The following is a 14,753-nucleotide window of genomic DNA, read 5'->3' as shown; positions in this document are numbered from 1 at the left end:
AATGTAAGAATTCTGGAAAGGCAAGAGACCAGCACAGCTAAACTGGGACTGACTGGTCAGACTGAAGAGAATAAAGATTCTTCTCAGGTAGTGGAAGAAGGGACAGGTACCCTGGGAAGAGTGTAGGGGTCTATGGGTCCTGGTGAGATGCATCCCACAGTCCTGAGAGGATTGGCTGACATAGTCACAAAGCCATTCACAATGATATTTGAGAAGTCATGACAGTCCTGTGAAGGCCTTGGTTACTGGAAAAAAGGCAACGTCATATCCTTTTTTAAGAAGAGTAGAAAGGATGATCTGAGAACTACCAACCTGTCAGCATCACCTCAATGCTGGGGAAGGTCACGGAGCATATCCTCCTGGAAGCTATGTTAAGGCATGTGGGAATGTCTTCATCAAGGGCAGGTCCTGCCTGACCAACCTTTTGGCTTCTACAATGGTGTAAGTGTGTCAGTGGGCAAGGGAAGAGCCACTGATGACATCTATCTGGACTTCAGTAAGGCCTTTGACACTGTCCCCCGTAACGTCCTTCTCTCCAAATTGAAAAGATATGGATCAAACAGATGGATAGTTTGATGGGTGAGGAACTATTTGTGAGATCGTACCTAGAGGGTGGTGGTCAGTGGTTCAGTGTCCAGATGAAGATCAGTGACAAGTGGTATTCCTAAAAAATCAGTATTGGGACCAGTGCTCTTTAACGTCTTTGTCAGTGACATTGATGGTGAGATCAAGTGCACCCTCAGCAAATTTGCAAGTGACACCAAGCTGTGTGGTGCTGTCAACATGCCTGAGGGATGGCATGTCATCCTGAGGGACTTAGGCTGAGCAGTCAAGAAGAACCTTGTAAGGTTCAACAAAGCCAAGTGCAAAGTCTGGCACCTGGGTTGTGACAACATCCATTACCAGGACAAGCTGGGGGATGTAAGGATGGAGCACAGCCCTGCTGAAAAGGACCTGGGGTGCTGGTGGATGGCTGCTGGAATGAGGCAGCACTGTGCCCTCGCAGCCCAGAAAGCCAACCGGATCCTGAGAACATCCAAAGCAGCACAGCCAGCAGGGCGAGGAGGGGATCTGCCCTTCTGCTCTGTGCTGTGAGACCTCACCTGGAGCACTGCGTCCAGATGGGGAGTGCTCAGCACAGGAGAGACACGGAGCTGCTGGAGCGCATCCAGAGGAGGAAAATGATCTGAGGGATGGAACACCTCCCTGCGAGGACAGGCTGAGAGCTGGGCTGTGCAGCACGGAGAAGGGAAGGCTGTGGGGAGAGCTGAGAGCGGCCTGTCAGTATCTAAAGGAGAACTGCAGGAAAGAAGGGGACAGACTCCTTAGCATGGTCTGTGATGAAAGAACGAGGGGAAATTGTCTCCAACTAAAAGGGGAAATTTAGATTGGGTATAAGCAGGAGTTCTGCTTGCATACATAAGACAAATATAGCTGTAATATGGAATTTTCATGTAACCTGCATGCTTTATGTGAACAGTAGTGCTTTCTCTCTTTTCAATTTCCATGTGAGTTGACTCCTTTATTTAAATTTCATAGTTTTAATTCTTTACTCATTGTGGTTCATGAAGCAGTTTGACGTAATATAATTGAATGCAATGGAAAGACATCTGTGCTTAACCTTACTAGCCATCAGCAGTCATAATTCATAATGACTATAAATGCCTTCATAATGAAAGATAATCAGTATGAAAATGTCATTCAATTTAATTAATTATGGATATTTTGATGGTAATGAGCTAATCATTATGAGCTTTCAGGTTTTACATCACCAACTCATCATGCTTTGGAAAAAAATGAAGTAGCAGCCAGCAAACTTATCATGAAACTGAAAGATGCATCTGAAGCTCTTTTAAACTTCTTCAGGCCAGTGAGTAAGTGCCACTTCATCACTGCAGCACTATTTCTTTCCTCTTCTTCCACCTCACTTTTAGTACTGCTTTTCACTCCTTAACTATTGGCACTCAGTGTATTTAAAATCCTCAGTCTGATACTGTAAAATTCACTAGTTCTCATCAGAAATATATGGTTAAATGTGCTGTTTGAACCATCACAAATTTGCTTCAATTGCATTACTTCTGTCTTATGAAACTATCCATCATCAATGAGCTGACCCAGAAACGCTGGACAATTTGATGTAGAATTCACCTTCCCATACTTTCTTGCATCTGTTTTGAGCTAGTTTTCTAGTCTGCTTGTGTAAGACTTTTGCTCAGTAGTAGTCACTCCCATTTCTACTAGCTAAGGAAGGATTCAGGACCATTAGATAAGACTCTTGAACTGCTGAAATTAATTGATGAGATGTGCTTTAGTTTCAGAAAACTATTGAGAAAGAAATCAAAATAAAATGTATTTGCTAATAGCAATAAGAAAGATAAAATCCATGAAATGTGGAAAGTGCACAGCACGTACAAAACTGGCAAGCCTGATTCTAGAATTGTTTCATTGACAAATACGAGGCCAACATCACTCATCACTTAATACATAACTGCTTAGTAATAACAGTGAAGGTTTGATGATTTTCTGCCTAGCCCTTAATAAACACCGAGGTCTTGTGAGGTGCCTGACCTCACATTTAGTATAACTGAATTTGACTACAAATAATGAATGTGATAAAGGTGAAACTGACAATGCAGCCTATCTTGGGAGCGGGAGAACCAAATGATGTTTTGCAGCTTCTGTGAAAGTTTCACGTGAAGGATACTAAGTTTTATAGGAATTAATGTCAGATATCTGCAGTTTATAAGCCATTTATATGTAACAACGCTTCCCAGGGAAGATCTTATAATTATCCATATCTATTTTTAAATAGCAAATTTTAAATTTTACATGTTGTGTTCATTTACTGATTGGATATCTTAGGTTTTGCTCATATCAGCTGCTTGTAGAATCATGCAATTAGTGCTGAATGGAGAGATGGTTAGTTGCAATACACTGTATAATCAACCCTTCAAAAAAACTAAGATATTTTAATGTTTCTATTTGTTTGATTTTTTTTTTTTCTTAGAAACAGTGCAATCGGGAAACTTGTCTTTCACCTTTAGAAACATGAATAAAAATGTTTTTTAATTCAGTTTTTTAAATGTTTCTTACTGAAAGAAAGCCAATTATTTAAGATCTCGTATGACATGATTGTAGTTTTTCTCTTGACTTTAAAGTAAAGACTGATGAATTTTTGTGGAAGAATTCTATATGAAAGTCAATGAACACTGCTTTTAAACAGACTTCTTCAAAACATGTTAGAAGCATGAAAATAACAACCTCTCTTTATCTAGGTGTTGCTTCTAGAACAGGAATCTTACATTTTACTACTTTCTTTTAAAGCTTGCCGATACAAAGGAAAGCAGTCTTTAGTCCCTTGTCATGTAGGAGGGAGCATTAATGCAACAGAGTGTTTGGAGAATAGATGTTGTCCTTCCAAAGGCAGCCATGAACTGAAATGTTATATCCCATTTAAAGACAGTAAGTATTCTGTAAATTTTTGCTTTGTAGTCAAGTACTTTTCCTGGTAAGACAATGTGATTTTTCATTTCTGTTCTCTCCTTGGATTTTTCGGGTCACTATTCTCTTTGAAGCAAGCTTAAGTGGGCATTTATTTCTGCATAGAAATACAGAAAACAGTTCATTTTCTGGGTACCTTGTAAACCTCAGCACAAAGAACATATGATGAAATACAAATAAAAGTAGCTACGTCAGCTAGTACAAAGAACAGAGGGAAGGCTTTCTTTGTGGAAATGGAAGCGTGGTGAGTTTAATACAAAGAAGGGAATCTGTAAAAGTGCTATGAAGAAGTTGAAGAAATTGGGTGTACTTGTTGAGAAGGAGGTTAAATGGTTATTAAATAGTCATAGAAATGGGTTTGAAGGGTGGTTATTAAGACAAGGAAGCCAAACTGTTTGGTAGGACCAGATGATATGACAGGAAATTGCAACTCATAGATGCTTGAGAAATTCAGCTTGGATATTAGAAAACAAAACTTCATTAGAACAGTAGTGAACCTCTTGAACAAGTGTCAAGGAGTTATCTTTAGATCTGTCTGTGTCTGTGACGGGGACAGCAGGCCCACTGGCCCAAAAAGGGATGGGGTGTCAACAGTTTACAGGCTGGTTCTGTGAGTAATGGGGCAGAGGACCCACAGACCCCCCAGGAAGAGGGGGGAGGGTAGGCAGATGGGAGATGGCCCTAAAAACAGAACAGCAGCAACGATCTGAGGAGAAAAGTTAATTTACTGTGTATGATATCAGAATGCAAGGTAGCACAATATAATACAATATATAACTAGAATTGAGGCTATTAACTGAAATGGATTGAGAGAGAGTGTCCAAAACTGAAGGCCTCACTGTGAATTGAAGGCAAAGCAGCTGGGAAGCACACCCACACACTGCCAGGCAGTGAGAAAGAGAGTCTCATGACTTGCCAGGAGCTTTATCTTTCTTTCTGAACGCAAAGTCCTCTGGGACACGTAGTTCTTCTCTACAGGTATTCAGAAAATCAGCAGTCCACAGAAGTGGGGCGTTAACTTTTCAGCTCCTCATACTTGATGTGATGTTATGATGTGAAATACCAATAACAAAAATCATAAAACCATAACAAGAAGTCATGAGAAAAGAGATGGCATCACCCTTATTGAGAGTTTTATGACATGGCCACGCAAAGACACAGGTTACTTCACCTAATGACGATAGTGATATTGCTTCAGGATGTGCAGAAATCCCTTACAATGAAAATTTTTGATAACTGTCTTATCAAATTCTACCTTTAACATAACAAACGTAATGTTTTACCTTTATTATTTTCTTTAAACATAGACTTGGAGTGGACGATATTTTTTTCCTCTTATAAGAGAATTCAGAGATCTTGTTTTATATCCCATTGTTGCACAGCACTGTACGGTAAATGCAGCTTCACTAAAAGGGTTGAAGCAAATCTTAATTTTTATCATATTTTTCCCCGTTTGTATAGCATTTAGAAAGCGTTGTTGCTTTTCGTTGTGAATTTCCTTCAACAAACTGAAAGATGTACAAAGTTGAAGGCTCTTCTTAGACTCTGTCAGTGAGTTTGGAGCAGATCCATCAAGATCCTGTAATCCCATCACTCCCCGCTCAAGTGGGGTCAGCTAGAGGAGCTGGTTTCCTAGGACTCTGTCTAGTCCAGTCTTGAATATATGTCCGAGGATAGAGACAGCGCAACCCCTCTGGGCAAGCCATTCCAGTAGCATTAGAATGCAGTTACCTGTTAAGAACAATGTCAAATATCAGAATGGTATTTGAAGACTTGTCATAGACTTGAATAGAAACAGAGCCAAATATTATCTTGATTTTTCATAGTATTTCCTTTTGTGTTGTATTTTTATTCACTGACAGTTTAGCAGGAAGACTTCTCAGACAGAGACAATCTTACCAAATAAGTTAGTATGTTTAATGGCTTAGGTATTCTTGATAGAAGTCATCACATGTTGATTTCAGAGATTATATCAGTTTTCTGGAGCTGACTCTTATGAAACCTGAGAAAATACTTGTGAGCTAACAAGAATTAACTTTTTTGCTTGATGTACTTGCTCAAAAGCAAGCAGGGGTCAGAACCAAACCTGGAATATTTTCCTGTAGTTGAGCAACACCATGTTCCAGTGCTATGGCAGCCATAAATATTATGCTACTTTTGATAGAAAAAAAAGCTGCTGTTGAATGCAAGGCCACCAGGCTCTGTTAGGAGCATAATGCAGAAATCAAGTGTCTTAAGAATATTATTCCCTAGTTGTGCTTCCTTAACACACATAGAAAACACATGACTGTAGTGAGAAGAAAAGCTATACAGTGAAAACTCTAGATGTTTTGCTCATGTTTAGGACATATACTTAACATATTAAAATTAGATATACTTATTAAACCGTGACTGCTTGATTCCTTTAATGGTTTGGAAGTAAATTTCAAAAATGGACTATTTTATCAAATTATTTGTAGCTAGCTACTTGAACATTCTAGGATATACAACATAGGTCCAAAGGAAACATCAGCAGTTACTGCCTGGGGGCACATGCTGTTTGCCTTGTAGCAATTGTTGACAGAAGAAGCACTTAACAGACATCAGACTCGTGACACTTGCATTTATGTTTTATGGTGCCAGGCTGCACACTTGAATAGTTCTCATCCGGGAGTTTTGTCTTTAAGCTTTATTTTATTCCTACTGAAGTTATAGAAGATGCTGCAAAAGTTTTGAACTGAAGTAGATAAATAGCATTATTTTCATGATTTTGTTCCCATTTTTAGGAAGCTCTATAGGACTGTATATACATCTATGTAAGACTCGTTTTTATCAAGGACTAACATTTTTCACACGTTGAGATTACTCAAGTAATTATTTCTGAAACTAACCAAATGTTTGGGAGTGTTTGAAATCCAGTGGTCAAATTTGACTTGATCTTTCTAATCTGCATGCTTTTTTAGGATTTGCCCTTTTCCTGTCGTGTTGATGATTGAAATACAGGCATGTCTGTCTTTGAGGCTAATCTCTGTCATCTGTACCTCAACATATATCCTGGACTTGTTTGTAACTAATACAAACTTCCACTGGTTCTACAGATTTGCAACTGACATTTCGACTGTTTCTGCTTGGGGCGGTAGGATTTTTAATTTTGGGTTGTCTACCATTATTTTGCTGTGCCTGCTTCCAGAGGAGGTAAGAATTAGTACACAAACAACTAGTTTTACAATATACTGCTACTGAATGTCAAGGATATGGACAGCTGACACACTTAAAGCCAGTGAGCAGAAAAAAGACTGGAGGAAAATAAGCTGAAAAAGTCATATGACATCATGAAAAATAAATCCTTCTATTTTGGAGCTACATAGTCAATTTGACTTGAGAGAAAAAATAAAATAAAATAGTGTGTTAATGCTCCAGCAACCATTCTAAAGACTTAGTTATAAAGAATTGGTCTTAGTCCTACTTCCCTTAACTGTGAAACTGCATGTAGATCATATGGATCACTGGCTGCAGGTTAGCAGAAAAGTCTTCATATAAAGGCCTGAATGGAATTTGAACATTTGAGTTCAGGTCTGTGGGAACTGGATCCTGTCGTGGGCAGGTTTGCTGGTATATGGAAGACCAGACTTTTGTTCCCTCACTTCTCCCATTTTCCTCCCATTTTCCTCCCATTTTCTTCCCATTACCACCATCATCTCCTTTCCACACCTGCTTCCTACCACAGGCCAGACCTGCCTTCATATCATATCCATATATGTTAAAACAGCTTTGTTCATCTCCTCTTAAGCAAGAAGGGAAAATCAACAACTGCCAATTGGAAGCGAAAAAGGTAGTGAAGGAGCAAACAAATCTTTAGGGCATGATGCTGCATACAGACCATCCTGTTCTATCCAAAATAAGATTGTAGGACACAGTGATCTCAGTGCATGGGAAACCAAGAACATCAGTTTAAAAAAAAAAAAAAAAAAAAAAAAAGAAAAGGAAAAAAAAAAAAGGAAGGTTTGAGGGAAGTTTGTCTCAGTTCATAAGTTTAAAATAAACAAATGTGAATTTTTTTTTTTTGCCACTTGCTTTTTCTCTAAGCCATGGGAAAACTGGAGATAAAATTGTTTTCTTACCGTTACCTTCAAATTATTTCTACAATGTCTACATGACATTGCTTATGAGAACTAATCAACTGCTACACAGGAAATGGCATGTGCAAGTGGGAATTAATAATCTGAAAGATAATACAGAAGAAATGAATGAGCAAAGGCAAGTTGAAAGGATCAAGAAGTAGAAATGAGTTTCTGTAAGGCATAAACATAGAATTATGTAGTAAGATGGAAAAACATGATGGAAGAACAAAGTAGTAGGCCTTAGGAGAGTAGAAGAGAAGGAGAAGGAGCATACTTCAGAAAGGAAATAAATTGAATGCTGCTAATGTATAACAATTTTTTTTGTTGTTGTTTTGGGTCTTTTTTTGGCTCTTTTTAGTGGGTTTTTCCCATTGAATGTATAGAACATATTACAGCCCATGTGTTCTTTGCAAGCAGTTTAGTGTTTGATGTTGCAAAGAGTTTTGCCATGAGTATGCATTCTTATGATAATTGGGAAAATGTAAGCTCCACAGTATTGTAATGGTTAAACTGAGACGGAGCATATTGATGTAGTTGTGCTGTTTTTCTGAGGTGGTGGTTGATATAGCATGGTTAATACTAAAGCTTAGTTAATGTAACATAATTGTCTTTCTCTGTGTAGATTTTTTTCTAAAGTTTTTAATTTTTCCTTTATTAAGATATTACTAGACTGTGAGATTATATACATGCATGTACACACACATAGACTTTAGAAATGTGACTGTTTAGCAGATGGCTATTTGCTATGGTGTGCCACATTTAGACAAAACCTGCTGTGAAAATCTCCACATTACATCTTATTCTATGCTCAACAGCTGATGCTGAGCATACAGATAGCTACACTGAGTCATCAGTGACATGGAAAACAGGAGGCAAAGCATTAACATGAAATTATCATATATTTTCTGGAAAATGAATTAATATGTATTCATTTTGAGATAATTCACATTAATGTTTAAATGATCTATTTTGTGTTTTTTTCATAGCCAATGGAACTAGAATTGCTGTTCTGCTATGACTTGTTTATCGTTGGTTTTTACGTTTTTTCATGTAGTGATTAACCAGATGCTAAATGGTGTGATGCTGAAAATTAAAACATTTCAGTTCTAAGAAAAAAGCAATCCTATAATATATTAACTTTGATCAGATTTTACTAGTTTTAGAAACTGTTGCTAGAGGATATGTCTTCAAAACACGTTCCTTTAAAAAGTCTGAAACATTCTATTTAGTTGGAAATCCTTGTTCTCATTAACAGTGCTGTATGGTCAGTGTTGAAAGGCTCCCATGCAGAATACAAAAGGACATGCACAGAAATAAAATGTTGTTCTCTAGATTGACCAAAAAAAATAAGAGAGCTTTCTCTGATGAAATTTGGGATAATTGATTAATTCCATTATGCTTCTTGTAGAGCAAATGCTAAGGTGTCCCATAGGAACCTGCATTTATTTATTTTAAGAAAAAGAGAGACTCCAAACTTGAGCAGCTTTCTGTGGAAGTTTTTACAGGCATTTGTGCTGTGTAAGGTGGCTGTTTCCCTACAGATGCTCAGGTCAAAATATGACCAGGCTGAGAGAATTTGTATGTAGGAGCATGGAATTCCTGTAAAATTTATTAAGGAAGCTGCTAGTTTTCAGAGTTTGAGTTATAGCAGTCTGTTATGTTGCTCAGGTTAGTCTCAGTGCTCCTCCACAGCACGAGTAAGTTCCAAAATCAGCAAAGCTGGATTACCACGTCTAACTGGTGACCTGTGTGTTTTGCCTTCTTCGTAGGATATTTTTTAGGCAGGAAGCAATATCTAAATGACTTGATGCTGCCTGCTCCCTCGCAGTTGCTTGTGTGTGATATCAGCACAATGTCTCTTTTCTTGAGATGTTCTCTGATGATTTTGTAATCCCCATACCTGTCTTATCCTATTTTCTTTCTCTCATTTTTTTTGTCTTTTTTTCACTAACAGCCACAAGCCATGATGGGCAGAGTAAGACTCTAAAGAATAGGAGAACAGAGGTGCACTTACTGATGCCATATTTGAACAACGTTGTGTAGATTTTAAATAAAAATTAGTGAAATCTCAGTTTTCTTTCGAATTTTTAGTGCAGTTGTGGGAAGCAGGCCTTCAATTTCAGTTGATCTATTACTGGGAATTTTCTCGTAATGACTGCAATTTGATGAATCAGCTGGTCAACTGAAATTCATGAAGAAAAGGTAAGAGATGAGAACTTATCCAAGTGCTTTGTCAGTCTGTGTTTTGTTGATGAAATGTTGTGGCCCCTGAAATCGGTAGTATCTTTGACTTCTCTGGAGCTAGGCTTTTGCAGCTAAAACCTAAGTGATCTGGTCTTAATTCCTTCTGTTGTTTGAATTTGTTGCAGTCAGTGTGTCAATCCTTTACGAAGAGCAAACAAAAAAATAGAACAAATTGTGCAGAACAGGAGAGCAAGTAGTGAAGAAATGCGTAGCTTGTTATCAAATTGACTTAAAGACTTTGAGGATCATAAAAATGAGAGAGAGGTAAATTAAATTTAAAACATTCTTTTGTTCTTTCACTTTAGCATTAACTTACTGTTGATTTTATATAGAGTACTAGACATGCAATATTAAATTCCTGTTGGCTTCCCAGTCCAGTAGATTTTGTCACAAAAGCACTTTTTGTCACAAGCCACCCTCAGTTTCTGCTGTGGGACAAATAATGAATCTGCCGGAATTTGATTCCTGTCCTGGGATGCTAAATGAGAGCAGAGCAAGCCCTGCTGAGGCTCTGGTGGTGCTGCCCGGAGCTGTGGGTCTCCATCTCTGCGGGTGCCCAAGGCCAGGCTGGTTGCGCCCTGGGCAGCCAACACATGGTGGGTCTGGGGGACTGTGAGGTCCTTTCCAACTCAAATCATTCAGTGATTCAATGAATATGGCAGTCCTAGGCCCAAATCGTCTGCCATTTTTGTGTCCCTTATCCCATGTGTAAATTGGGTAACGTATACCAAATTTGCGAAGATGTCCCTTAATCAAGTTTTATAATGACATGTAGGTTTTTTCTTTTTTTCTTGTCTTTTGGTGTAGAGGACCATCCATGTAATATTGATGAACTCCAGCAGGAGGAAGACACCAGGATTGTGCACTAACCATGAGTATGCTCTAGAAAATGGGATGATTTGTTTTAGTATCAAAATAATACACTGTTGTCAACCCTTGATAATGCTATTGATTTTGCATTAGAAATTGTTCATTTCTGTTTCTTTATACTCATTCCATATCTCCTTCATGGGAGAAAAAAAAAAAAGTAATGCTGAAAGGGAAAATCTGCTCATTCCAGCTCCTCCATGCTAAAACCACTCTAGGTACAAGTAAAGCATCTTCACAGTTCAGAGAGAGGTCAGCCTTAGAGTACTATCTGGATTAAGAAGTGATAGAAGAGATGTTTGACGTTCATTAAATTGGTGCTGAGTGACAAGCGTACTGTTTTCAGGGAGCGGACACCACTGTAGCACAGCAGTGTTATTCTTACTGAGACCACAATTCTTTTCCTAAATCCTCTGCAGCCAGGTAATGTATTGTTGGGCAGTTCCTTTAAAGACACGTCTTAGGCAAAGAACTTCAGGAAACTAGTAGCATTTCTGCTGCTGCTGTTTCTGTTTGTGGAATATCACTGCACCATAGAACTTGCTTGGATCTTGAGGAGACCTGTCTCCCAAGGCAGGTGATGCCAAAATGTAATTTCTTGCAGTTTCCCTGAAGAGTAACACAAAATAAGAAATGAACATGTAATGGATTTGAACAGCAGAGTACAGAGTAAAAATAGGCACTTAAAAAAAAAAAAGTCAGTAGAAATCAATTTCCCAATAGTTAAAGCAACCAGTGGCCGTTTTTCCTCGTGTCTGTGAAATACATGTAGTAGAATTTTCAAGAATAGTGGTTAATGAATCTTTACTCTTAACCTGAAAAATAAAGACAATAGCCTTTATCAGAATAGTGATACATTGAAATTGTGTACTCGTGGGATTACCCAGTTCATACATTCTTCTTAGTTTTCCTAATTCTAAAAAAGACATCTCTTAAAGCCCAAGAGTAATAGAGTTGAAGTACACATATGGGCAGTCTCATGAAATTGACAGAACATATAGACATCACAAAAAATTAGCATATGCAGAAGTTTTAAAACTTGATATGGCAACCATTGCCATTAGCACTATATTAGAGATGGTTGGGATATAATTTTGTAAGAAAAAGAACTGCAATATTTTTGATGTTGAGCAGCAGAATGATGGAGACTGAATAGTGTTCAGTTTGCCTTCCGAATCTGTTTGTTTACTGCTTCTTGATGTTATTTTTATGAGTTCTGAAATATGTCTGCAAACATTTTGACAAAGATAGAAACAATTTCCTGCTTCTTGGATTTAGGGGCACTGTTGCAACTGAAATGTGCATGCAACAAACACATACATCCTCTTGGGTGAAGGTAATTATGAGAGAGAGCTGTGTTCCAGATTAAGTTTGACTTGGTACTTCGTGATTTTTATTTGAAGGGTGATAAATTCCTTTGTTTACATGACACTGACAGCACAAATGTTTTTGATGTCTCACAACATTCTGACAAATGGACACGTACTGATAAAACAACTGTATTTAACTGAAAGCATTCAGTGCATCTGCAGTAAATGTATCCTGCAGAATAAAATGAACATAAACAAAATATACATACTATAAGAGTAGGATATGAGATGGAAAAGACTCAGCAATGCTTATATTCCCTGTTGGAGTGGAACATAAGAGCACCGAATTGGAATTGGATCCTGTCCCTTTCATATCTGGCAGTTCCATTATAAGGATGTTCTTAAAAGCTGAGAAGGCTTTTTGTTGGAGGAGGCAAAAACTTTGATTTTTAGATTGTAATTTCTATACCAGTTTGAGAATTAATTGAATTGAATTGGCAGCTGTTCAGCATGGGTATTGCAGAATTAACTGCTATTTCTGCCTAAAATGGTGTGTGTGTGTGTGTGTGTGTGTGTGTGTGTGTGTGTGTGTGTGTGTGTGTGTGTGTGTGTGGACACAACAAACAACAGTATATATTGCTTTAAATAAATCAACAGCAAGAGGAGGGCTAGGGAGAATCTCCATCTCTTGCTGGATGCCAAGGGCAACTTAGTGACCAAGGATCAGGATAAGACTGAGGTGCTTAATGCCTTCTTTGCCTCAGCCTTTAGCAGTAAGACTAGGTACTCTCTGGACATACAGCCCCTTGTGCTGGTAGATAGGGATGGGAAACAGAATAGGCCTTGCATGATCCATGATGAGATGGTTGTGGACCTGCTTTGAAAGCTGGATGCTCACAAGTCCATGGGGCCGGATGGATTGCACCCTAGAGCACTGAGGGAGTTGGTGGATGTGGTTGTGGTTAGGAAGAGTGGCTGGAAAGCTGCCTGATGGAAAGGGATCTTGGTGTACTGATGGACAGTCGGCTGAATGTGAGCCAGCAGTGTGCCCAGGTGGCTAAGAAGGCCAATGGCATCCTGGCTTGGATCAGGAATGGAGTGGTGAGCAGGACCAGGGAAGTCATCCTGCCCTATACTCGGCACTGGTGAGGCCTCACCTCCAGAACTGCGTTCAGTTTTGGGCACCTCAGTACAGAAAGGACATGAAGTGCTGGAGCAGGGCCAAAGAAGGGCAGCAAGGCTGATGAAGGGCTTGGAGAATACGGCCTACAAGGAGAGACTGAAGGAACTGGGGCTGTTCAGTCTGGGAAAAGGAGGCTGAGGGGAGACCTTGCTGCTCTCTGCCAATATCTGAAAGGTGCTTACAGCAAGAGCAGGGTTGGTCTCTTCTCACTGGTGACAGGATGAGAGGAAATGGCCTCAAGCTGTGCCAGGGTAAATTTAGGTTGGATATTAGGGAACACTTCTTTACAGAAAGGGTTGTTAAGCATTGGAATGGGCTGCCCAGGGAGGTGGTTGAGTCACCATCCCTGGATGTGTTTAAAAACTGTTTGGATGTGGTGCTCAGGGACATGATTTAGTGGAGGGTTGTTAGAATTAGGGAAGGATGCTTAGGTTGTGGCTGGACTTGATGATCTTTAAGATCTTCTCCAACCTGAGCAATTCTATGATTTCACATTCTGCAAGAATCGTAAAGTCACAGAATATGATTCTATAGAATAATATAGAATAACAGAATATAGAATCATAGAATTCTGTTAGAATCATAGAATCTGTTCTATGGAATAATATATACATAATAGAGAATTGTAGAATCGCTCAGGTTCCAAAAGACCTTAAATATTGAGTCCAACCACAACCTAACCATACTACCTTAACTCTAACAACCTCTGCTAAATCCTGTTGTCAGAATTATCACCTTAAGGTCACTTCATAAATACTCATTTACAGGCCAACTGCACTGACATCATCACATACAAGTGGATGTTTTCATCACCTTCAGAATTTCAGAATTTAAAATTTCTGAATAATCACTTTGATAATGATTTTATTGTTTCTGTTCTTTAGTCCTGGACTCCAGTGTACCACAGAATAATTTCAATATGGAGTTATGCAGATCCACCTGTAACGCATCTTTTCCCATCTGCTAATCTATTTCTTGTGTATCAAGCTGCACATTGCTGAGCCAAGTTTGGCTTTCCTTTCTTTTTCTCCTGAACTGGATTAGGGCCAATTCAGCTAGAAGGCACAAGTGTTCTTAAATGGGATGCCTCTTTCGTTGGTGAAAGAAACAAGTCAGTGCTAGGTGCCATTTCCAAATCTGCCAGAGTGTTGCCCTCCAGCCCCAAGAGGAGACACTTTCCGTACTAAAATCCAGGGCCACAAGATGGTGCTGCAGGAAAACGTTTTTCCCTCAGTGGTTTTGGTTTCTGGAGAGCTTTATTAGATTTCTGCTTTTTACAGTGTGGTTCATCAAGTCACAAAAAGGCAGATAGCATACAACAGAGCAATGGTCGTTCTGTAAACAAACAAACAAAAAAAAAAAAAAACACACACAACATAATACTACATATAATGACAAGGCTTTAGAAGACTTACAAGAGATATAAACCATTGCCTGCAGCTTTAGATCTGGTTTCACTCCTAGTGAACTGGTACAGAATGAAATAAAAGACCTCTCAGTGGAACTTCCATCCTTATCTTGCAAAAGATTAAATAAATACGAAGTTTA

General features: G+C 38.8%; 1 protein-coding gene across 4 annotated transcripts in view; it reads left to right on the top strand.

The window, feature by feature from the left end:
- FMR1NB (FMR1 neighbor) overlaps positions 1 to 14,753 on the top strand; it is a 70,516-nt gene that overhangs the window by 6,599 nt on the left and 49,164 nt on the right. For 2 of the 4 annotated variants that reach the window (XM_085231019.1, XM_085231018.1), the window contains exons 3-7: positions 1,761 to 1,874; positions 3,325 to 3,462; positions 6,579 to 6,675; positions 9,971 to 10,109; positions 10,653 to 10,720. In XM_085231019.1, the coding sequence (XP_085087145.1) occupies positions 1,761 to 1,874; positions 3,325 to 3,462; positions 6,579 to 6,675; positions 9,971 to 10,073 (452 nt within the window). In that variant the 3' untranslated portion in view covers positions 10,074 to 10,109; positions 10,653 to 10,720. Of the gene's footprint in view, positions 1 to 1,760; positions 1,875 to 3,324; positions 3,463 to 6,578; positions 6,676 to 9,692; positions 10,110 to 10,652; positions 10,721 to 14,753 lie in introns of those variants that run through there. The other 2 variants (XM_085231021.1, XM_085231020.1) reach the window with 2 other exon arrangements.

This window comes from Meleagris gallopavo, chromosome 9 (assembly GCF_905368555.1).
Source record: "Meleagris gallopavo chromosome 9, MGAL_WU_HG_1.1, whole genome shotgun sequence".
NCBI classification, from domain to species: domain Eukaryota; kingdom Metazoa; phylum Chordata; class Aves; order Galliformes; family Phasianidae; genus Meleagris; species Meleagris gallopavo.
The sequence above is the reverse complement of the archived record's forward strand: the minus strand, read 5'-3'. Positions and strand labels throughout refer to the sequence as shown.